Source organism: Rattus norvegicus, chromosome 3 (assembly GCF_021556685.1).
Source record: "Rattus norvegicus strain SHRSP/BbbUtx chromosome 3, alternate assembly SHRSP_T2T, whole genome shotgun sequence".
Classification (NCBI taxonomy): Eukaryota; Metazoa; Chordata; class Mammalia; order Rodentia; family Muridae; genus Rattus; species Rattus norvegicus.
In genome coordinates this window covers 15,086,573-15,111,562 of record NC_141536.1, presented here as the reverse complement: position 1 = coordinate 15,111,562, position 24,990 = coordinate 15,086,573, and the positions used below count along the sequence as shown (strand labels likewise).

At 53.3% G+C, this 24,990-nt stretch overlaps 1 protein-coding gene and 1 long non-coding RNA gene across 3 annotated transcripts in view; one reads left to right on the top strand and one right to left on the bottom strand.

Annotated features, from left to right (window-relative positions):
* Niban2 (niban apoptosis regulator 2) overlaps window positions 1–24,990 on the bottom strand; it is a 49,724-nt gene that overhangs the window by 8,737 nt on the left and 15,997 nt on the right. For both annotated transcript variants that reach the window (XR_015683155.1, NM_001109885.1), the window contains 4 exon segments: window positions 10,258–10,388; window positions 6,321–6,449; window positions 4,919–5,024; window positions 3,783–3,950 (listed from right to left, as the gene is read on the bottom strand). Coding sequence is in view for 1 of the 2 variants with exons in the window: in NM_001109885.1 (NP_001103355.1) it covers window positions 3,783–3,950; window positions 4,919–5,024; window positions 6,321–6,449; window positions 10,258–10,388 (534 nt within the window). In the remaining variant the exon portion in view is untranslated.
* Window positions 7,700–17,826, top strand: LOC148006413 (uncharacterized). Its single transcript, XR_015684251.1, has 3 exons — window positions 7,700–7,936; window positions 11,126–11,197; window positions 16,973–17,826. It is a non-coding gene; the product is annotated as an uncharacterized LOC148006413 (long non-coding RNA).

Sequence of the window (24,990 nt, the reverse complement as noted above, 5' to 3'; positions counted from 1 at the left end):
GTGAATGTGTGTATGTCTGTATGTATGTGTATGTATGTATATGTCTATGTGTGTATGTATATATGTCTATGTAGGTATACATGTGCATATATGTATGTATGCGTATGTATGCATGTGTATGTATGTGTATGTATGTATATGTACATGTCCGTGTGTGTGTATGTGTGTATGTATGTATGTATGTGAGTGCATGTGTGTGCATTCATTCATCCATGTATGTCCACGTTGAGGCCAAAGGTCAATGTGAAGTGTACCACTCTCCCTTTTTTATTTATTAATTTAATTTAATTTAATGTGTATGAGCATTTTGCCTGCACGTATGTCTAGGTACCAGGTGCCTGAGGAGTCCAGAAAAAGAAGTAGGAAACTGGATGTGAGCCACATGTGGGTGCTGGGAAGCAAACCCAGGTCCTCTGGAAGGCAGTCTGTGCTCTTAACCTCGGAGCTGTCTCGGCCCCTCCACCTTCCGTTTTGAGACAGAGTCTCTCACTGAACCTGGAGTACATTTCAGCTGGATTGGCTGGCCATCGAGCCCCTGACTTCTATGCCAGACTTTGATATGGGGGCCAGGGATCCAAACCCAGGCCCTCAGGCTCACACAAGAAATGCTTTCCTCGCCGAGTCTGCCCTGTGCTCCACTCACTTACTTGCTTTTGAGACAGCCTTAGACCGGAATGAACTGGAACTCACTCTGTTGCTCAGATCTGAGCCGTCATACCTCTCCCAGAAAGAAGGATTGTTCATCGGAAGCAGTCTCACTATGTAGTCCTGGCCTTGAATTGGCAGAGATCTGAGGCAGAATGATCACTCCAAGCCTACGAGTTTGAGACCAGACTGGGCAAGACTCCGTCTCAAAAAACAAAACAAAACAAAACAACAAAAACAAAAAAAACAAAACCAGGCGCTCGGCAGAGGAATGAGCCTGTTACAGACACCAACCCGGTCCTCTCTAACCTCCTGACCTAGAAGAAATGCACATTTCTGTTGTGTAAGCCACCCCGGCCTGGGCTGAAACGTCAGTGGGGGCAGGGTGGGGTGAGGGGCTGGTCTCAGTCTCAAAGAACCTGAGGTTCCAACCCCATGTGTACTGTGAGTCTCATGGTGTGTATCACGCCAGCACTGGGGGGTCAAGGCGGAGGAACACAGCAAGCACAGCAAGTTCAAGGCCAGCCCAGGTTAAGTATCAAGACTCTGTCACAAAAGAGGCTAGGATGGGCAAAACCACTGACTTGAGAACATACAGCTAGGGGACAGTTAAATGGGGCTGGAACCCAGGACCTCCTTAGTCTAGGCAGAGCCAAGGACAGAGCAGGACATGGACTCCAAGCCCAGGACAGAGTAAGTGCCCCAGCTGCCTCCTGACACCCCCACCACTCCAGGAATGCAGTGTGTGAAGGGGGCCCTAGCTAGGCTGGCAGCCAACCAGCTTGGCCTCCTTTCCCCGCCCCATCCACCCCCACTTCCTGGCAGGGCCAGGAGTGAGCAATTCCAGGCTCCACGAATTCCAGGCCCAGCCTCAACGGGGGAGGAAGCAGAGAACTTTCTCACAGTCCTGGGGTGGAGGGAAGGACCAGCCTAAGGCTGGAACCAGCCTTGTCAGTTTCTGCAGGGGGGAAGAGAGCTGGCCTGGGGGTGGGGCTTTCTGTCACATTCTTGTATGTCCTGTCCAGTCCATCACACACATAACCTTCCAGCTTGCTGTGTGCCAGACTGAAGGCTCACAGGTCTGTCTGAACCAGCTGATCCCTCCCCACACCTCCATTTCCCAGTCCCTACTCTATTATTCCTCTAGGGAACTGAGCGGTGTCTCCTCCCTACTCAGTCTGTCCTGGCTCTTCCCCTACCTGGCCTGGGGTCCCCTACTCTGCCATAGCAAGTAAGACCTGAGAACCTGCAGAGGACTCATGGGCCAACAAGAAAGGAGGGTGTCCCAGGCCAGGCAGCCAGAACCTGAGCCAGAGCCACAGGGACCTGGGAACAGGAGCTCTTTGTGGGCAGCAGGGCAGGGCCCAGCCCAGGTGGCAGGGCTTGGCCTGGCTGAAGAACTGGTTGCCTCCCATCCGACAGATGCCAGAGGGTGGAAGCCTCTCTAGAGAGGTGGGGTGAGCTGGGTTCAGCCCAGGTGCCCACGCTTCCCTCACTACCAGGTAGAGCTGTGCCTGAGAGAGAGCAAGGTGAAACTGCTCTGGGCGTCCCTCTGCCTCTGAGACCACATCACCAGGTCAGGACTATTCCTTCTTCAGGGGCAGAAAGACCCTCACTACCTCATACTGGGGGACCATCCTAAACTTTTCTAATTCCTCAGGACTATATAAGGCCCTTCTAGACCTGGCCTGAGGGCCCCCCTCTGGCCTCACTTCACACATCCCCACTGCATCTGTCTCCCTGTCTTCTTATCCCCCCCACACACACTCACACACACACACAGAGTACTGTCCCCATTCCCAGCCACCCTTTATGGGAGCCACAGCCTCTTACGGGGAGCACTTACCCACCCGTGCCCATCAGTGGAGCCTACCCCTTCACCTCCTCCCTCCACGCAGGGAAGCACCTCCCCCCGCATATCCCCCAGTGCCCAGCACAAAGGACACCATCCTGGTAGCTCATCTGTGGCCCCTCTGTCTCCATCACACAGCTCGCTGTATGTGGGCAGGGTGCATGCACTGTCCCCCTTTCATAAACTCAGAAGAGAGGCCATAAATGATAGCAGACACATGAGTGAGCTGAAAGGTCAGAGCCGAAGTTTACAAAGGAGGGAAGGAGAGAGGAACCTTCTAGATAAGCTCGTGCAAAGAAGGAAACTACATTGTTAGAAATATTTTGATGTGTAATGTGAGAGGATCCCAGTGTAGCCCAGGCTATTCTAGAATCACTACATAGCCCAGGCTAGCCTGGAACTCAGAGATCCTCCAGAAACCATTATATCCAGCTGTCAAAAAAATCTTGACCAAGCACAAGCAGACTCCTGCTACAGTACCCTCAAATACACAAGGGACCCTCATCACTGTTTTAGTTAGAACCCAAGAGGGAAGTCAGTCTCTATGCACGTTAACCCTGGTTGCAATTGTGACAGGGGTTAGAATCACGGTGGGAACAAACCTCTGGGCACATCTGTGAGGAAGTTTCTAGAGTAGGCTAGCTGAGGTGGGAGTCACCCTAATATGGGTGGCGCCCTATGGGCTGGGCTTCCAGACTGAATGAGGAGAAAGGAGGGGACGGCAGCCTCCAGCCCTCTCTGCTTTCTGACTATAAATGCAGTGTGAGCAGCTGGCTCATGTACATGCCACCCCTCACCCCCACGCACACACAGTGAACTACACGCACCCTGAAATGAAAGACAAAATAAACCTCTTCTTACTTTAAGTTACTTTTAGGGGGTATTTTTGTTTCTGCAGCAACACTAATACCTACTATAGTCTCCTAACACCAATTGCTAGAAAGTGGCAAAATCCGGGCAGTGGAGCACATGCCTTTAATCCCAGCACTCAGGAGGCAGAGGCAGAGGCAGGTGGATCTCTGTAAGTTCGAGGCCAGCCTGGCAAAATCAAGATGATTTTGGGATTGGGGTCCACGGAATCAATAAGCACAGCTCTCCGAGAACAGTTCTGCAACGTTACCTTGGCAACACAGAAGTATTTCATCAAGGAAGAAGCTTAAGAGTGATAAACAGCCTCAGCAGGGAAATGAGAGCAGAACCTAGAGCAGGACCGCCATTCCGCAGCCAACCACTAGGTGTCGCCATCCAGCACATTAGCAAGCACTGCCGCCTGCAGGCGTCTCACCGTTGTTGCAGTGTCGGACGCAATCCTGAAGCACCGCCTGCCACTTGTCCTGTTCCGCTTCAGTCATCATGCAGAAGTAATAGTGCCGGGCATACGGATGCCACAGGATGAGAGGGAACTGCGTTGGGCACTTAAGGATGGGGGTGGAGCCTGATTTCGACGTGGTCCCTGTAGAGACATGAACAGCTGCCGCTGAGGTCTAGGCTCAGGCTTAGAGATGGCCGCCCTGTCCTGGGGACACAGCATCAGCAAGGAAGCAGCTGGCCTTCCTTTGACTCCATGGCCCAGCCACAGTAACTGAGAAACCTGGCATCGGTGTGGAGTCTCTTCCTAGAGCTAGAAGTAGGTTTTATCCACCTTGCTTGTGTATAAGACACTATGACGAGTCAGGCCTCTAGCTCACTACCGTCTTGAGTTTCTCTTCAAATTTCAATGGCAGAAGCCAAGCTGGTGGTTTAAATATCCAGGGAAGGAGGAAGGCATGTGGGCAAACAAAATAAATACAAAGGAATTTTTCTCTATCTCCTTGGCTCTCTCAGATAGTTTAGATCCAGATAACAGGCCCTGGGCTCACCACTGTGGTCAGTAATAGGGCAGTAACAGCTATGCATGGTCCAGCTCTGGGTGGCTGCGATTGGCTAGCTGCTCACGGCAGCTCACATGGGACCCTCAGGCCCTCTCAGCGCCAGGGTTCAATTGATGCTCAGGAACCTGATATCAGGGGAGGAGGGGCTTAAAAGGACAGAGAATCAGTCCTGGAATCCAGGAAGCTGGACTCCTACCCAGCACCTTCTGCCACATTAACCTCAGGTGGGGACTGTGTAAGACTCTGGAAGCCTCAGCAGGCTGAGAGGAACAGGAAGAAATCCTTGGCATCTGCATTGCAAGGTTACCATCATCTGTCCCCAGGCACACATGCGTCTGGGTCTATACACAGCCTGGAGCAAACTCCACGTTGCGGGCCTTTAGAGCCTTCCCTTTGAGGGCTCCGGTTGTTCAAGAGATCTGTAGGCATCCTAAGTCCTGCTGGTTACCCTGCAGAATGGGGCCCAAACAATGGGCTCAGGTCACCCCCTTCCCTGGCCAATCCTTAGGCCTCCATAGGACAGTATGGCTGGAGACCACTGATCCTCTACCTGGTAGGGAATTCCCCACAAGCTCCAGGTACTGGTCGAGAGAGGTGAGAACCTTGTAGCCAGCACTGTTGATGACGGCCCGGGGTGGTATCTGCCGCTCATAGGCCTGAAGAGAGAGCAAGAGAAATGGGACCTCAGGGTTGAGAATGTAACCAAGCACAAACCTCACTTGCAGCTGGCCCCAGGGGCTACTCAGCTCTTGTTCAAGGTTTGGGGGACACTGGATGAAGGAGGAGCAGACACATGAAATGTTCAGCGTGGTGCCTTAGCATGTTAGGACCACTGCTGGGGCAGCTGTTAGCCTCTGTGACGGCTGTCACTAACGCCTCTGTGACCGGTGAGTCTGCATTGTCCCTTACATATCAGACACTGCGCTGGGGACACTGTATGCTTCGTTTCACGGGAGGTGGCTCCTCTCCAATTCACACAGACAGGAAGTAGATGTTGGCTATGAACCAGGGCTGTCCCCAGAACCCAAGGTCTTGGACCACTGCCTTGAGCTACTGGCTCCAAATGTCTAGGTTCTAAGCGTGACAGTGTTTCAAAGGAGACACAGAGTGGGCAGCTTTCTTTGATGCAAAGGGACCGGAACTCTGCCCACTAGGGGGCAGACAGATCTACTCTGAAACAGGTCAGACAGGCTCGCCTTTAGGGCGGCGCTGGAGAAATGTTTGGCCGATGAAATAAAGTCTGTAATATAAGCAGGTGGGACTTCCTGGAGGGGCCCAAAGCAAAGGCGAGTCACAGTCAGTCCCCACCTCTTCTCAGACACATCAGGGCGGGGGCAGGGGAGGGAGATTTCAGGAACCCCATCCCGAGATTCGACGGAGGGCCAGACTGCACAGCAACTGGAGCCAGGTCTGGGAGAGGCGGGAAGGCAAGCCAGGAGGGAGACAGAGGCAGGCAGAGGGTGGGCTCTGTGGTGATGGAGGGATTTGGTGGGTCTTGGGAGTGACCAGAGAGGGAGATGGTCTCAAGAAGGGTTGATGAGGTGGACGCCTGGACGTAGGATGAGAGATGACTGAGAGTCTCCAAGGCCAAGCAGACTTGGAGAAGTGCAGAAGGATCAGAGATGTTGCTTTGGACCTGGAACGTCCAGGGAGAGATAGCCTGAGGTAGGCCTGAAGGGGAGGCATGGCGTCTGGAGCGTCAGACGGCGGAATGGGAGTTGCTGGGTAAGCACTAGGTAAGTGGGCTGGAGAGGGCTCAGTGGTTAAGAGCACTACCTTCTCCTCCCGAGGACGTAAGCTCAGTTCCCAGCACCCACAAAGCACTCACACCTGTCTGTAACTCCAGTTCCAGAGGATCTGATGCCCTCACACAGACACACATGCAGGCAAAACAGTGACATACATGAAATAAAAGGAGCCTGGAGGGGGCGACAGGCTCGCCCTGAACTCACCACTTTGTTCTCATACAGCACCAGCCCATAGTTATGGGGCACCAGGCTGAAGCGGTTTCTCCACTTCTTATTGTCTTCCTGGTACTGGAAAAGGTTCCCGGAGAAGATGATGCGTTCATCCAGGGGCACCTGTGGGCAGGAGGGAACAGGGGAGGTCACAACAAGGTGGGAGCACAGCCACCAGTGCCTGCATTGTAACTCCTCATGCAGCACACACACACACACACACCACCACCACCACCACCACCACCACCACCACTAAATCCTAAATCCCTGGCCTCATCAGGACCCCAAAGCTAGGCTGCACTGTACCACTGCACAGATGAAGAAGGCCTGAGGTTCAAATAGGATACGAGTGGAACCCATTCTAGACATTTATTCAGAGCAATATGAGCCCACTTTTTCCTGGTCCTGGGGAGGGAACTGGGGAGCACCTGCCACTGTTACCCAGGGCTTTCACCTAGCTGGAGGACACAACCACAGGCCTAATGCTTGGGGAAGCCTCTGCCCAGCTCTGGCCCTCAGTTTCCCCTCAGCGCAATGAAGACTTGAACTTGTATCCAGAGCTTCCCAGCTCAGCCAAGCCAGCATCCCTGAGTCTGGGTAGGGAGAGATGTTGGGTCAGCATCCAGGCAGAGAGGTAACCCGTGTGGGCTGCAGACACGCTCTGACGGTCCTATGCAACTCCACAAAGACGTGGGGGACTGCAGCGGCCTGTTCCCTCATCTGTGTGTAGCTGACTGAGGCAGGCACTGGGCAAAGCACTCAGGAGCAGGCAAACAGTGGCCACATCAGAAATGTGCCAGAGTGCAGGAGACACACTCCCAGCTTCCGGACTGATCTGAACATTGGCAGGGGTGTTGAGTCGGGGGCAGGGGTGTTGGGGGTGGTTTACACCAAGGGTGGGAGCTCCAGCTGAAGCTACAGAGGTCAAGGAAGCTTCTGGAAGGGAGGTACAGAAGCTGCAATGGACTATGGGAACCAGGAGAATCGAAAGAACTCCAGTTCTGGGCAAGTTCTGTTTATTCTATGATAAACACGGTGCCAGTTACAAAACGGACCGAGTGTTGGATGTATCGATGGGAGAAATTGTGACTCTGAGCCCACAGGCTCAGGCCTCCAGTGTCTGTGGCTCTTGCCCCTCCTTCTGCCTTCTTCCCTGGCTCCTTTCCCTAGCTGCCCCCTGCTGCTCCTCAGGGGAAAGCTTCCCTCTTAAAGGAGAGCCCATTGTGCTCAAACAATAGAACCAGCTTCCTCTCAAGAGGAAAATATTTACAGGAAAAAAATGGGTCTGCTCCCCTCCCCCACCGTGGATTTTGCCCAAGTCGGAAGGCTCCCACTTGGTGGTCTATATTTAGACTTCTGAAACCCAGTCCTCCATTCTGTCTTTTCTAGAAAGAGCAGCCAGGGTTTTCCTAACACCCTGGGAAGACCCCGCCCCGCTAGCTCAGCTGGGCATCTGTGGGACGGAAGGCCCTGGGAGTAGGGACAGCCGTACAGTGAATGCAGAAGCAAAGCCTGGACCCCTCCTCCAAGCATAGCCCCCAGATCCTGAGCCATCTCCCCAGGCTGCCTGGTTGCCGGCTTAGATTTTATTTTAAAGATTTTTTTCAAAGGTAAGCTGAGGTGTTACAACCAAGCCTATAATCCCAGATTCAAGAGGGAGGTAGAGGCAGGGGGACCAGAAACCCTAAGGTCGTCCTCTACTGCAAACGGAGTTTGAGGTTAGCCCGGGCTACAGCAGACCCTATCTCAAAATGGGAAAATTAGGTTTTATCAAATGACAGGGTCCTATTTTGAGCAGAAGGCCTGCAGGAGGTGCAAAATATTTCAGATCCTACCTGACCGCTGAAGAAGTGACTCCCCTCAGTATCCTAGTGACCCCTAGAGCAGGGAGTGGGCAAGAGGCTGAGAAAAAGTCTATCACAAAACAGCCATTGACTGTTCTGCTTGCTGGGGCGGGAGGTGACTCGGCTGTTGTACTGTGTGTAGCCCAGACTGGCCCTGAACGTGGCTGTGCTGGCCTCGGCCTCCTGAGTGCCGGGATGACAGGCTGCCACCTCACCCAGACCAGTATGCCCTTATTACGGCTGTGACTGTTTCTTTAGAAAATGACTGTGATCATTCTGTGACTGACATCATTTCCCTTCTATCATGACTTCACGTGGTGGTCAGTCTCATGAGACACCAAGGTCCTTTCAGGGACCCTGAGCGACTTCAGGCCATTGCTCTGGCTACATAGCCTGTTTATCGGAATGAGCACACAGCCCTGTGAGTGTGACAAGTCAAACACAGAAAATGCTTAACACAACACCGGCTCCCACTCGCCCTGGGCTCTTGGGAACGGGACTGCCTATACTGTTGGTTTTTGTTTGGTTTTGCTCTTGTTTTAAGACAGGGTCCTAGGATATAGCCCTCCTTGGCCTGGTGCTTACTCTGTAGCCTAGGCTAGCCTTTCCTCAGCTCCCCAAATACTGGGATTACAGGCTGTGTCACCACACTGGACTTGCCTGTGACCTTCGTTTTAGATAGGAAAAGTAGCTTAGGTCCTGCTCATCTGGGCTGAACTCAAGCCCCCCTTTCCTTGTTACATGGCAGGGGCACAGCTGCCAGGCCTGAGACCAGGCCACATCCAAACACCTCTGCTGTACAGTCAGTCCTGACACCCCGAGCAGAAACAAACAGCCCAACCTTTCTCTCTTCCCAGGGCAGGCTGCAGACGGGGAGAAAGGATGGTGGGCTAGACATCTAAGCCAGCTCTGTCTGCCTCCCCAGCCTGGCCCTGTAACTCTGGGTTAAGTTTGGGGCTTTGGAAAGAAGGCCTTAAGTCTGTCAGTCCCTTCCTTCTATCTGTCACTCTCTTCTCACTGTCCACCCCTCCCAGCCCTCGGGCCTTGTTGAAGCAGCCCTCCTCCAGACCAGTAGACTCTGGTGTCTGGATCCGCCCAGTCATCTGCCTAGCTCCCACCTTATCCTGTAAACAGCCACTGCTCACTGTCACCTTGACTGTTTGTTTGTAGAACTATAAAAGCCCACGTAGCCTTAGCACCTGACCCTGCTGCCAGCACAGTCAGCAGCAAAACTTCTCCTCAGAGAGCCCCGAGGACAGCCACTTGCCTACCCTCTGCCTCAAGTTGGGTAACTCAGCAGCCAAACCCACCCTAGCCTGTCACCTCCAGGCCTGTCACAAGGGTCCCCACTCCAGGCCAGTCTGACACCCCAGGGTAGATCCAGGTAGCTTCCTCAGCAAACCCAACCCTAACGCTAATGACAGGGCAATAAACGATGAGGTCAGGGAAAGCATCTGCTCTCACAGTCCTGAGGGGAGGGAACCTAAAGCATGTGGCCTGGGACAGTGTCAATGGCTCTGTGAGGCAGGGACCACTCCACTTCCACTCTGGAGGGGAGGAAGCAGGACTAGGGCTTTGTCACATCTCTCTTGACAGGTGTGTAGCCTGAGCTGTCAAGACTGCAGAATGCAGTTGTGACAATGAAGAGGTTGCACTGTCAGTGGGGGAGGGGAGACACTGTCAGTGAGGGAGGGTGGCACTGTCAGTGGGGGAGGGTGGCACTGTCAGTGGGGGAGGGTGGCACTGTCAGTGGGGGAGGGTGGCACTGTCAGTGGGGGAGGGTGGCACTGTCAGTGGGGGAGGGAGGCACTGTCAGTGGAGGAGGGTGCCACTGTCAGTGGGAGAGGGAGGCACTGTCAGTGGAGGAGGGTGCCACTGGCAATGGGGGAGGGTGCCACTGGCAGTGGGGGAGGGTGCCACTGGCAATGGGGGAGGGTGCCACTGGAAGTGGGGACTAAGAAGCAAGTAAGGGGAGGTTATGCTCAACTAATGAAGGCCCTTAGAGACCAGACCAGCAGCATAGGGAAACTAAGGCCCATAGCAAAAGGGGAGCAGAACCCAGGCTGAACCCTCTCTATGCCTCTCACCTTGCGCCAGAGCAGCTGTGCCTGCGGAGGCCCGGTGCCCTCAATCTCATGGCGCATGCTGTTGAAGAGGGAGACACCATACTGGTCCTCATAGAAACGAAGGAACTCTCTCAGGATCTTCTCAGTTTTCTCTGGAAAGGAAAGATGCATGAGAGTGTAAGGTCGCCACAGACAGACAGCTAGGGAATCAGGCCTGCAAAGTCCCACAGGAAAAACCGTCCACACAAAGCACAAATACCCTTTCACCCAAATTGGGGCTGGTCACCTTGTTCTCTCGCACCCTAGACAAGGGCTTTGGTCATGAGCTGTCTGCACAAGGTAGGTACCCACTCCTGACAGGAAGCTGGTCAGTGGCCGCACACAGAAAACCACACCCAACAGGCCTAAGAGAGATTTAGCCTCACCAGTGACCAAACCAGAACCAAGTGGGGAAGACTCCATTTTTCCTGGGTGGGCAGGGGTGTGGTGAGAGCGGCCAGGGCCCCAAAGGTGGCCGAGTGCTCACACCTAGGATACCCTGCAGGTGGAGCAAGCACCAGGTAACCGTGCAGTGCAGAACCAACCAGCACAAACCTGTTCTCCCAGGACAGAAGCCAGGCCACGCTGGAAGTGACTGGCAAACCCTATGACTGCGGAAAGTAACAGTCTCATAGGCTGAGCCCAGTCTCTGAACAAAAAACGATTCCTACCTGGGAAAAGGAACTGGTGAGGGAAAGACAGAGAGGCAGCAGGCTCTGGCCTCGGGGCATGGGGTCAGATAAGCCTCCTCACTTTCAGACATTTGAGTCATTTACTCGTGATTCAAATACATCTTGAATTTATCTACCAAGTTAACCTCTTCTTCTCCTTCTCCTTCTCCTTCTTTGAGACAAGATCTCATGACGTCAGGTCGGCCTCTCTCTACACAGTGGACGATGACTTTGAACTCCTGATCCTCCAGGTATGGGCCACCAAGCCCTGTTCATGAGTCAGGGATCAAACGCTGAGATCTGCTAAGTACATTCCACAATGGGCTACGGCCCCAGTCCAGCTTGCCCTTCCTAGCTGTTGCTTATCTGGTTTCAGAACAGAGAAGGGTGGGTCTGTGCTCTCCAGAACAGGCAGCAGGCAGCAGGCTTGGTATTAACCCTGCCTGCGTCTTCCTGTTGACAAATGGGGAAACTGAGACACCAAGAGGGCTCAGAAGAGGAACCTCCCAGCCCTAAAAAGCCACCCTAGAATCTCAACCTGGGGTTTATGAAGCTTCGCTCCCTGGGCCTCAGTTTCTCTACACACTGAGAGGGCTAGAGGCAAGGACAGACCAACCTGTCACAATCTTGGATTACAAGTTCTAAAGACCTGGTCCCTCATCCGGACCTCATGCCCATCTGCAGGTCCCTAGAGTCAGTGGCCCAAGACAAAGAGAGGACTCTCAGTGGGTCTGTGAGGCAGGGCCCACGTCATGGAAGGAAACTGAGAGGTTCCTTCTTTGGCACAAAGTCACACAGAGGGTGGGTGATGGAACTGGGGTGTAACCCTGGGACCCAGCCAGGAGCTCGTGGCCCAGGAGAACCCAGGGCTCCCCCTGACATTACAATGCTCAGTGTCTGGTCTGCACCGCCAAGCCTACCTCAGGGACAGGAGAGAGGGGCAAGGGCTTTGGGGGCAGCTCACCCGCCCCTCCACAAAGCTAGCCCACCACACAGGCTTTTCTGGAATGAGGTGGTGTCTGGCCAGATTCTGATTTGGGGGGAGGGAGGAATGCATTCGCAGCGCCTGTTTGGTGAAAACCCTGAGGAACAACAGTCCCTCTGAGAGCGAGGGGATAACAACGCAGGGGAAGGGGGAGGGTGGGGGATGACCACAGGACAGGCAACCCCGGGGCTACTGCTGACAGGTGCTAACCCCAGGCGGTGCACAGCTTCCTGAGAGCGGGAAATGGTACCACTATGTTCCAGGTGAAGGAGGCTTAGTGGACCGACCACTCCTTGCCCAGGGTTTGGCCTTGACTTCCTGCAAGCAATGAGTGTCCTGCCAACATGGCGGCTTAGAGCTTCAGCCACAGCTCTGAGGCCCAACCTAGGCCACAGATGCCCACCATCAAACTGAGCATTGTCACAATAATGGCAAATCTGTGTGCCCAATGCCAGGCCAAGCTCGGGAGGAAGCTGCCATATACGAGAAAATAAAGACGTGAACTTGGGTCTGTCCCGCACAGGGCAACTCTCAGCTACTGGGCGAATGTCTAGGGAGAGCTGTGCTCCAAAGGGCATACTGGGCTGACCTGTGAGGGAAGCAAGGAGAGTGAAGATGAGCCAGGTGAAGATCAGTCACGTCCCACCACCCCATCCAGGGTGTCTGAGACAAGGGTGTGCAGTCGAAGAAGGTTCTAGAAGCATCAGAAGAACCATGACAAATGGAAGCCAGCAAGAGGCTGCATCTCAGCTCCCTAGACCAAGGCACTGACTGGGCTCGAGTAGCCAGGACCACCCACGGGCCTGGGATGAAAGGCAGTCTGTCTGTCCACACAAAAGTGAGCATAAGTTACCCAAGTAAGCTCAGTAGAGGAGAGGGGAAACCACGGGGTCCAAGGAAAGAGTAGAATGGGGGCGGGGACACATCCCCATTAAATGATGTGAGGAAAGAGGGCTCATGTACCCAAGAACAGAGTGCTAGCCCGGAACCCCGCACCTGACTGCAAGCCTACTCTGCACTCCCCACAATTTGACCTCAGGAACCAGAGTGAACTGGACCCGAATCTGGCAAACCCTTTTGCAAGCTGATCTTCCAGAACCAACCAATACGTGAGGGGCAGGACCCGCTCACTACATGTCTGCTTTCAGTTCTGAAGCAGATGGGATGGGATGGGGCAGGGTACGATGGCAGCTAATGTACAAACCTCACACGGGTGGTGGTGGGAGGGGCGGGGCCGCATAACAGGAGCTTAACTAAGGGAAAGGACCGCAGGGAGTGCACTAATGGCTAATGGTTATGGAGCAAAGATAAGAATGTGTGGGCGTGGGAGGTTGGGGGGCAGCAACAGGACCCACGGGCAATGCCAGGCAAGTGGCAGGAAGCGTGATAATCTGTGAGCTGGCACCACCCCAGGAAGAGCTGGCAGAGGATGACAGTGGTGGACAGAATCACGAAAGAGGCTTGGCACGGAAGGCCACAGGCACACTCTGGAGAGATGTGCCAGTCAGACAGAAAAGAACTGCCACTCGGCTGACGGGTCAAGGAAGTGCTCCCAAAACACAAAGGGTAAAGAATCAGGATTTGGGGGACAAAGGAGGCCCCAAAGGTCAGCAGCACTCCATGGGGTTCTAACCTAGACTTAAGCCTCTCATGGGCACATAGGAGACTTGAGTAGGTACCATGGGCCTACAAAATGCCTTCTCTTCCTGTCTACTGGGCTCTGTAACCCAAGCCCAGGCAGTCCCCTTTCCTTAGGGGCCCTTCACAGTAGCAATCCCACAAATGCTACTTAGTAACCCTTTAGAGAAAGTGTCTAACTGTATACTCCAGGTTGGCCTGAAACTCACTGTGTAGCCCAGGATGGCCTGTAATCCATAGCAATCTGCTCCACCCTATTGGGGTCACAAGCAGCTGTCACAGCTTCTACTTTTGTTCCCCTGTTGCACAAGCTCCAGGGGGCTGCCAGGACTCTGACTCAGCATCCAACCTAGGTACCTGCAGGTACCACCTAGAGCTCTGGGCAGACCTCTCTCCACACCCGCCCACATCAGCTTCAAGTCTCCTCACGGCCTCTGGAGACATCCCAGTGCATGGGTTTGAGGTAGACACTAAGTAGGGTTTCCAAGGCCAAGGCTCGCCACTCTGAACCAGAAAGGGTGACGGGCTCACCAGACCACAGAAGATGGGGGCAGTTAGGATCTGAGTGGGCTCTGCCCACTGCCCACAGAACCTCAGAGGGCAGTGGAGAGGCAAGTTGTGGCCAACCTCAGGGACCCTGGGCCCAGAACCTAGAGGCTAGTTCAACGCTATAGATGCTTGGGTGGGGCAGTCTGTGGGCGTGGGCTGGCCTCACCTGCCCAGGTTGTATATTTCCATCCACCCTCGTGCACTGACTCAGCCCTAGACACTGTTGCTGGAGGAGCAGTGGGACCTGCAAACTGATGGGCCCGCCTTCTAGCTGCCAGCTGCCAGGTGAGAGTGAGGTGGGGGCTGCCCAGTTCTCTTAGACCCTCAAGTTCTTCATTTAGAAACCATGCATCCCAGAGCCGCTTCACAGGGCCAGAAGGGGCAGGCGGCAGGCAGTGCCACACAGCCCAGGGCACCAAAAACACTAGCCTTAATTATACCAGTGCTCAGTGTGCAACTATAGGGCAAATGGTGGGGCTGGGCTATTTATTACCAGGTATAACTTTTATAGCTTGAAAAAAAACCAATAAAGACTTAAAAAAAAAACAAAAGAAAAGAAAGAAAGGAAGAAAGAAAGAGAGAAACAAACAAACAAACCCAAAGATCAGGCAAAATGGGAGTTAAGGAAGTAGAGTGTGTCCCCAGTGTGCACACTCAAGATCCCGTCCCCAACCTGGGCTGGGTACCCCATCGCTGCTCCCCTCTGCCAGCACTATCCCTCAGACCTGGGCTCACCTCACACTGACGCTGGGCTACCCGTCTCTGCCTCCAGCACACAGATTTTTCGGCTGGCCCCAGGAGAATGTGTTACATACAAATTCCCACTTCCCAGGTTACAAGGAGAGGCTCAGGTTAGAATGTTCCACTGTGAGGCAACAGAAAACAAAATTGCCCATGTGGGTCATCCCAGGGTTCCTGCCTGGTTCTCTCTCACCCTGAGGACAGCTGGAAAATCCAGAACTGGGCTGAAGGTTCTGTCAGGGCAGCCTCTGGGCATCAGAGCTGCAGGCATTGGTCTCTAGACCATCTCTAAAGAAGGGAGGGCACTCCACTGAGCTCTGAAAATGCTGTTCCCTGGACAGGGATCCAGAACAAATAGTGTTCTCCCCACCCTACCCCCGCACGCACGATCTCATGTTGAAGAACTCAGTCTTAAAGTGAGCCAGTTGAGTATGGAGTCATGAGAGTCTTGACGCAGCTAGAGACATCAAGAGCTGCACCATGGTCAAGGGTGAGCCAGAGAGACGGCTCACCAGCCAATCCTGCCATGGAGCCCAGAATTCCCAGAGTTCCCTGTGTGTGCCCACTCACAGGGTTCTCAGCCCATGTGGTTCTGAGGCACACAGCCTGGAAGGAAAGAGAAGAGGTACTTTGGGAGGAGAAGTTAGAGTTGTTGAGTGAAGAGAGTTTTACCATGTAGCCCAGATTAGCCTAGAACTTACTATGTAGCCCAGGCTGACCTCAGACTTGAGACAATTCTCCTACCTCCCAAGTACTGGCATACCACACCAAGTTAGAAGTGGGGTTTTGTTGTTCTGGTTTTGTGTTGCTAGGGCCTGGACTAGGGCTTTCATGCATGCCAGGTGAGCATGCCACAAGTGAGCTTCTTCCCAGGCCAACAGGAAGTTGGCTTTGAATCTTACTTCCCCCACGCCTGTCCAGGGGCATTTCACACTGCCTCACGGTGCCTTTATGGGGCTCTAGCCTTACTTTCTAGGTCCCTACCCAGGCCCAGGAGGAAGCAAAGTGGGCTTAACTATACCCATTTTACAGATGAGGACACCCAGGCTCAGAAAAGCCAAGAGACATTCCCAAGCACACGCATCTGGGAGAGTCAGATCAAAGAAAGTAGCCTTTGATCTAACTCCCTACCTGCTGCCATGTGGTCAAGGCTGGCAGGGCTCCTTCCTGCCTATGGGGATCCCCTCCCTTGCTGATCCTCTCTGGGCTAAATGGGCAGGTAAGCCTTAGATGACCTAAGGTCTCAATGAAAATCTCAGCCCTTGCTTTGGGAGCAAACCAGGATACTGGCCTCAGCACCTGCACTGATGTCCTGGTAAGTCAAGCAGACTAGGGGCTGACCACAGCCAGCTCGGGCTAGATAGAGGGACTGAGAAGTGGACTACATAAACCCACAACAAGGGCTCCATCAAGGGTGAGGCATCTCTCTGGCACAGGCCCTGGGTTCAAGTCCCAGTTCCACCCACAGGGCTATGTGGCCAAAGCACTTTCCCTCTCTGTTTCCATCAGTCCCCGCCTGACTGGGCGATGAGGAAATCAGCAAACCAATGAGCAGAAAGCACGGGGCCCTCACAAGGATAGCGCACATGACTGATACTAACAGCAGCTCAGTGGTCGGAAGAGTGCTGATCTCCGATTTTCCAAAGTGACAGTTTTGGGGATCACACCAGTTCCTGTGTAGATAGCAGAAGCCACAAAGAACAAGGGTCCCAGGGTGCCCTGAAGTCCCCTGAAGCCTTGGGGAGCTGTGAGAGGGGTACCAGGTCCTTTGGGGGACATGTTGCAGGAAGACCCCTAACCCAGCCCTTCTCAACCTTCCCAATGCTGCGACCCTTTAATACGGTTCCTCATGCAGTGCTGACCCCCAGCCATGACGTTATTTTCATTGCTATGTCATAACTGTGATTTTGCTACTGTTATGAACCGTACCTGATATTCAGGAGATCTGATATGCAACCCCCGTGAAAGGGTCATTTGACCACCAAAGGGGTAGAGACCCACAGGTCAGGGACCAGTACCCTAAATGCTTGAATGCTGGTCTAAGCAGTTTCTACTTTGTGTGCCCCCGGCATGCTGCACCCGGGTAGAAACCCCACATGATCTCTATCCACAGGTGCACTGACCCTAACGTCAGACGCTTCACACAAGGAGCCTCAGTGCAAAGAACCTGGCCCCTCCCACAAGTCAGAAAGCCGAGCTGAACCCAGGTCTGAGACCCAGCAGCCCGTGCCTGAGTGCCTGAGTCTCCTTCCACAACGATGGCCTTCGGACAAAGAAGACAATCTCCCACCAGGAGGGCAGCGGACTTCGTGTGGACCACAGGGACTTCACCAAAGCCCTGCCCTGATTTGGACTCAGATGTGGGCGCTGAGCCAAACTTGTCCTGGTCTGGCCAGTCCCTCCAGTGGGCCTGTGGAACAAGTCTCACTACCAGGCCCAGCCCAGTTTCAGGGTTTCATGGGGACTGAAACCTAGCAGGTGACAGCACCTGTAGGGTGGGGCAGACTCAGAACTGGCCTGCCTGGTTCTTGGACCACTGGGGAGGACTCCAGATAGGGAGGTGGGGGAGGTGGCTAGGATGATGACCCACTCACCCCGGAAACTAAGGAGGCGTGGGACTTGGGTTCCCCATGCCATGAAGTCAAATATCAGTAACTTTACTATCTGACTGGCACACCCAGGAGAACTGAGGCCCAGAGAGGTAGTCACATACTCCTGGAGTCACACAGCACTGCCCAACAGATAAGGACAGGAGTACCAGGTCTCAGTGAATTCTCGCTGAATTCTCACTATTGACCACGTTCTAGCAGTTAACCACTTGGGTCTCCTTGGCACCCAGGATAACGTCTCATGTAGCCCAGGCTGGTCTCAAGCTTCTTATGTAACACAAGAATGAGTCTGAATTCCTGAGCCCTCTGTCTCCCCCTCCCAAGTTCTAGGATTAAAAACACAAGCTACCACACCCATCTCAAAGTATGAACATTTTTTTCCCTACAGAATTGAGGATCAAACTCAGGACCTCCCACATGCAAGGAGAGCACCACAGCGGGAGCACCACAGGGGGAGCATTGCAAGGGGAGTACCACAGGGGGAGCACCACAGGGGGAGCATTGCAAGGAGAGTACTACCAACTAAGCCACGCCCCCTGCCCTGCATGGACCTTACTTACAAAAGCTCTGAGAGGTTCGGAGATTTCTTGGACAGCACACAGTACATAAATAATATGGGGGAGGGGAGAAGCTAAAAGGGAGAGCAAGCAGTGTGGGAGCCACACTGGAGAAACGCCTCAGATGGTAAAAATGCCCGTAATGAAACCACAAAGACCTGAGTTTAAATACCCAGCACCCACATACCCAGGCGTGGCACCCCAGTTCTCTACCTCTAGTGCTCAGAGCAGAGACACACAGGTCCCTGGTGAGGAGACAATGAGGCCCCAGGGCTTATTAGCTGGCCAGCGTAACTGAACCAAGGAGTTCCAGATTGAGAAAGAGACCCTGTCTCACAAGAACAGAGTGACTGTGGGAGTCACTTCCGGCCACAACTTGCACTGGCAAATATCTATATAGGTATCCAAACAGACATATGTAGACACACACATATACACTGCACATATGCACATACATACATACGTGACACAGACTCAGGACAGTTTGAGTCTAACGGGGAAACAAAATCAGGGAAAGAATTTTCACACCCACTATCAGGACCGTCACTGTCAGCCTCCGAGGAGGATGCAGCAGCCTGTGGGTGGCCCTGTCAGGAGGGCTGATGCAGGTTTCCTGCCTGGGACCTGTAATCAGGTATAAGCTGGGAGGGAGGGTAATGACAGGCTTCACCATCCAGCATGGGGGAGGGAGGGAGTAAAATTGGCCCATGCAAAGAGCTGGGACCAGTAGGCCAGGACCTTGTAGAGCCAGAGCCAGGAAGAGAAAGCCTGATGGTCAGCCTTGTCTGGAAGGGAGTTGTTCCAGAGAGCAGAGGCTGATGCAGGCGAGATGTTCCAGAAAGAGGGTGCGTGGGGTCCTGCTTCTGGGCCCCAGATCATGAGAACTGAGAGCTGACGCAGGTCAGTCCACAAGCCAACTCACCTCAGCTCAGCCTGCACCAGCCCCCATTGCCCCCGACCGCTTCCACCTGCCTCAGCCTCAAACTTATTCCTGACTCCCTCTGGCCCTCCCCATACCAGGAGCAGTAGGGAGTTACCTGGTCCTCCAGGCTCACGAACTTTCTAAGGCTCCTTCTGCCCTTAGGGTAAAGGTATAGCTCTTATTGTAACCACAGTACCCTGAATTTTTAAATTCTGAATATTCCCCCTCCTCTGAAGAGCTGATACTTCAGCTTCGCCCCCTCCCCGATTCTCTTCCTTTGGAAATCCCCAGGATGGGAGGGTGCTCCCCACTTATCCACTTATAAGAAGTCTCTCACACCCACCCTAGATTCTCACGCCAGAGGCAGTGCAGAAGCTGGGGCCTCGGAGGCTCCGAGGATGAACCCACATCCAACACAGGTCTTCTTTGTTGGGAAGTGGGTGTCACATGAGCTTTCTCTCCCTTCTCACTGCAGGTGTCCTGAAGAGACCTGCTGGGTTAACCTTCTTTCCTGAAGATCAGGAATTAACAAAGAAAACCCCCTTCCTATGAACACAGCTCCACGGTGTACCTGTGTATATACTTGCTGTGGGCTGGGACGCCAGGTATCCAGACACATGACTCACTCTTTTTTTTTTTTTTTTTTTTTTTTTGTTCTTTTTTTCGGAGCTGGGGACCGAACCCAGGGCCTTGCGCTTCCTAGGTAAGCGCTCTACCACTGAGCTAAATCCCCAGCCCCACATGACTCACTCTTAAGTGACAAGGGGTGGATGGCTAGGGACTCTGCCTTCTCACTAAGGACAGACTGCTGTCTCACTGAGGACAGACTGCGAGAGAAGGATGCATAGAGTTATTATATGTAGAAGGCTAGGGACACGGTATAGAGGTAGAGTGAGGCCTGGGTTCAATCCCTGACACTACAAGTGACAAGTCCTTTTTTATTTAGACACAGGTGGAGAGGCACCAGGCTGGCTGGGGCATTTCTCATGTAGGTCACAGAATAGCAGTAACAAATCCTGACCTACCAGAGCCCAGAAGCTTCTAGGAGCATTGCTGTCACCGTCCCCAGGCCCACAGGCCCTTGACTCTAAGGGCTGTGGAAATGCCCAGAAGATCAGGTGACTTGCTTTGTTAAGGATGAGCTGGCCTTCACCAGCCCCAGGAGAGTGTAGATTCCCCATCCGCAATGACACAGCTCCTACCCCATGTCATGACATGTTGAAGTCCTCAATCCGGTAGCAATGAATGGAATCCAAAGTAGGGGTTCTCAGGAATGGTGCCCTTCCCAGCCCCTGCCCTGGCTGTGTCCCAATGACACCAATTGTATCCCCACTCTGCACACTCCTACGACACACCCTTTGGCAGAACACCCTTCCTCGGCTCCCAGGCTCAGAATCTTAGACTTCCTTGCCCTGCTCCCCACCGACAAGGCTCTTTGGTTACACATTTGCATATAATTATCATCATCGCAGCATGAGCTAATGCGTGCCACAGCTGCCCAGAGCCAGCACTGAGGCAGCTTTCTGGAGCAAGAATCATCCCTGTGACTTTATTTAAGCCTCACCAGGACAAACTGACAGACCCATTCTATGGATGAGGGATTCAAGGCTCAGCGATATTAGGTGACTTGTCCGACATGACATAAGAGAGCAAACCAGACGTGACAACACAGACCCTCTGCTACTCCAAACAGTAACGGAGAACTCTGAGATAGGCAGGTCCTATTTTAATGGTCAAGGCATCTAGTGGGCTGCGCTGACTGAATCCTGAGCTGCCGAATCCCCTTGTTACCAGGGACCCTCGGAGACCCAGGAAAGTTGACCCGTGGATAGATGGGGACCAAGGCCCGGAGATTAGGAAGCAGGTCTCCAGGCTTTCTCCACCCTTGCTCCCAGGATCCGTGCCTGGCCTCAGCCTTCTCTCCCCGATCCATTAAATAGGCATGTAAACAATGGCCCCCAGGGGGAAAGGTTATCTAGTTCCAGATGCCAAGAAGGCCACCTGCAAAGGACTCTGAAAGCCCAGGAGGGCTGGGTCTCCTTATCCAAAGACAGACTCGGGAGTAGTCACCCGGGACTTCGGGACTTCGCACAAAGCCGCCTCCCTCGCAGACTTCTCAGTTAGCAAATATTTAACCAGAACTCAGCAAGACAGGTCTCACGAAGGGTAACAGCTAAGCCAGGAGGGCCTGAGGGGTGGAGGCCTGGGGAAATGTCCAGGGGTGGGGCGGGAGAGCACCTGGGACTGCTCCACATCCTCCACTTCTGTCGGGAAAATGAGCTCCCATCTGGACACAAACAGGAGAAACAAAGGCCTTCTCATCCCTCCCGGCCCCACCCACTTGCCTGGCATCAGCTCTGTGCCTACAGCCTCCAGCTGGCAGCCGGCTCTAGGAGGCCGGGACACGGACGTCCTGCATGTGGAGGAGCAGACAGAGAGAGGAGGCCCAGGCTTCTAGCAGCAGCATCAACCCACAGCAGGAAAGCCTACCCCAGGCCTGTCACGGGGCTGGCATCATGCCCACCCTCCAAGCTCTCTGTGTGTCTCCAGGGATGAGCTCTAGGAAGCTAATGAAGGAGATTGACTGTCAGTGAAAACCACAGTGGTGCTGGCGAGGTAGCTCAATGGTTTAGGGCACGTGCTGGTTTTGAAGAGGACCTGGGTTCTGTTCCCAGGAACCGCAGTGGTGCTCACAACTGGTCAGAACTCTAGTTCCAGGAGATCGGACACCTTCTTCCGGACTCCATGGGTGTGAGGCATGCATGTGGTACACACACATTGGACCACATAAAATAAGTATCATACATTTTAAATGAAATAGCAACAGCAACGAAATGATGTCTGGCTCAGCACCACAGCCAAGGCTTATGACCTCAGTACAATCAGGGCCCCACAGGGTAGAAGAGGCACTAACTCCCACAAGTTATCTCCTGACACATAACGTGTAAAACCGACCCCACAACGGGTAACCACCCTGACTCGGAACCCAGAGGACAAAAGACACAGGCTGAGGGGTCCAGGGCATCTCGTCCCTGTGAAGCAGGGAGCTGAGAATCACAAGTCTGCCGGCCCAGCAGACACACAGGAAGCAAGACATGGTTATCCCGCCCCTGTGTAGACCAAGCGCTTTCCATGCGCAGCAAGCTCCAGACTTAGATGGCAATGTCAGATAAGCCCACCTCTCCCTGAGTCCAGGAGACTGAGCATGTAGCTTCATTCTGTCTGAACCTCAGTTTCCCCTGCTGTACATTTGAAGCAGTCCCCACCTCTCCGAGTGTCAGAAGAATTAAATGAAATGAGTGACCCCACAGAGCCTGAACAATCGGGAGTTGACACTGCCATTTGCAGCAGGGTTTGAAGGGTTGAAAGGAGCCCGTTTCATCTGCCCGACACTAATAGCCAGGGTAAGGCTCCTGTCAAGGAGCAGTGGCTGCCCAGCCCTTCTGGAGAAATGGAAGACAGCAGGGTGGCACACACCTTTGATCCCAGAACTTGAAGGGCAGAGACAGACAAATCTCTGAGTTTAAGGCCAGCCTGGTCTACAAAGCAAGTTCCAGGACAGTCAGGGCTACACAGAGAAACCCTGTCTTAAAAAAAAGCAAAAGAAAGAGATGGGAACGTGCTGGGCATGGCGGTGCACATCTTTAAAGACAGCACTTGGAAGGCAGAGGCAGGTGGATCTCTAGACACATCTTGTCTAATCCAGACAGACAGACAGACAAATAGACAGACAGACATAGGAGACATGACATGTTTAGGTTCTACTTTTTCTAGAGCCTTGTCATTCAAAGGTTAATTAATCAGAAAAAGGAAGTGGGCCCAACAGAAAACAGCCAGCAGACCTCATCCAACCACAGCCCTAGTCCCACAGCACTGTGGATGGGGCGGGGGGGGGCACCTCACACACACCACATCCCAGACCCAGCATCAGTCACCAGAGATGCTGGGTCATCATCCCTAGAGACAGCACCAGCTGGGAATCCAAGAATCCTCAAGAGTTTGATCATCTGTCCATTGTGCCCCAGGCTAGCTCCTTATCTGTCTATCTTTCTGTCTAAGCTCCTCTCTGTGGGTGGTCTCCTAGTGGGCAAGCTCAGGAGACAGGAAGAAGGGCCATGCTTGGATGTCATGAGCAATCACAGAGGCTGGGAAGTTCCCTGGAAAAAGTGTGACCCTACCAGACTGAAGCCAGATTGCAGGTGAACACAGACAGCCCCCAGGGCCTTGGCGAAGGCTCTACCTACACCTGATGACCAGAACGGGCAGGTGACCTGCAGAGGGAGAGGGAGCTCCCCGCCACCAGAGGCAGAAGACTCTGCCCCAAGGGGGAGGTAGAGACAGTTCAGGCTTCTGGACCGCACACGCCCAGCTCCACCACCAGCTGTAGCATTCTGAGTCTCTTTCTCTCCATAAAATGAGCATGAAAAACGGTCCAGCCTGGGTTAATGGCACTCTGGAGCCAGAAACCGTTGGATCTCAGCAAATTTGAGACCAGTCTGGTCTACAGAGTGAGTTCCAGGACCGCCAGAGAGACATTGTCTCAAAAAAAAAAATGTAATTCAGGGGCTGGAGAGGTGGCTCAGAGTTAAGAGCATTTGTGCTCTTGCAGAGGACCTGGGTTCAATTCCCAGCACCCATACCATGGCTCACAACCATCTGAGGCTCCAATAAATGTCCTTCAGACTCCCTCAGACGTCAAGCATAGATGTAGTGCACACACATACACTCAGATAAAACACTCACACATAAAATAAATACTTCTACAACAGAAAAATAAAAAATAAAAAACTTCCAGACAGGAGTGGTGGCGCCCGCTTCGATCCCAGCACTGGGGAGGCAGAGGCAGGTGGATCTCTGTGAGTGTAAGACCAGCCTGATCTACCTAGAGGGTTACCAGACAGCCAGAGTTACATAACGGAGAATCTTGTCTCCAAAAGAAACCCAAGCATTTTTACTTAAAAATATGACCACCGACACAGGTGCAGCGCCAGCACATCTCTAGTCTCAGCACCAGAAAGGGTGAGGCTGGAAAATTACAAATCCAAGGTCAGCCTGGGCTACATAACAAAAACCCTGTCCCAACAACAAAGCGAGTTGCAAGGACCCAGTGAGATGTGCCAGGAGCGCTTGGCACCCTGTTTGTTTGACAGGGACAGCCCATAGGTGCCAGTGCTGGTCTGATAGGAATCAATAAATAGAAAGTTCCAGTTACTTCAGCCCCAACAGGACGGACCACAGGCCCCGGCCATGTATCTGCCAGTTCCCTATAACACTACTGTCCATGCCTGCCTGGTTTCTTCCCAAGCTGCCTGGAAATGTCAGGCCCCTCCCCCCCACACCCCCATCACGCACACACACACACACGCACGCATGCACACACGCACGCACTCACTCACTCACTGTTCTCTACAGCTTTCAAACAGATCCCAAGGTCCTGAGAGCTGACAGCATGGAGCCAAGAGAAGAATGCTGCTTTCTCCGAGCCACGGAGGAAGAAGACTCAGGGGAACGAAGGAGACAGGAAGAAAAGCCAGCACAACGCCTGTGCGTGCTTGCAGCTGAGTTGACAGAAACTCAGCCCCAAGCTGTGGTGTCAGGCACAAAGACATTCATACAGATAGAAGGCCATGTATGGTGGCTCGAAGCTGTAGTACCAGCTACTCAGGAGGCTGAGGCAGGAGGATCACAAGTTCGAGGCTAGCCAGAGCCCCACATGAAGAGCCTACCACAAAACAAAATGAATAAAATAAGTCAAGTTGTATTCATGATTGGTCAGGCCTCTGTCCTGAGTAAGGGGCTGGTAACAGTCAAGGGCAGGGCCCTTTCTGCACCCTACGTGATGAATAGAACTCGGGATCAACTTGATCAAGTGATCCCTTGGGCCTGCCACTGTCATGGGAAGGGACAGCCATTGTCTTCCATACTTTGGGGAGGGTCCAGGCCCTCCCAAAAAGGTTTTTCTGTGTAGCCCTGGCTGTCCTAGAACTCACTCTGTAGCTGAGGTTAACCTTTGCCTCCAGAGAGCTGGGGTTAAAGGTGTGCC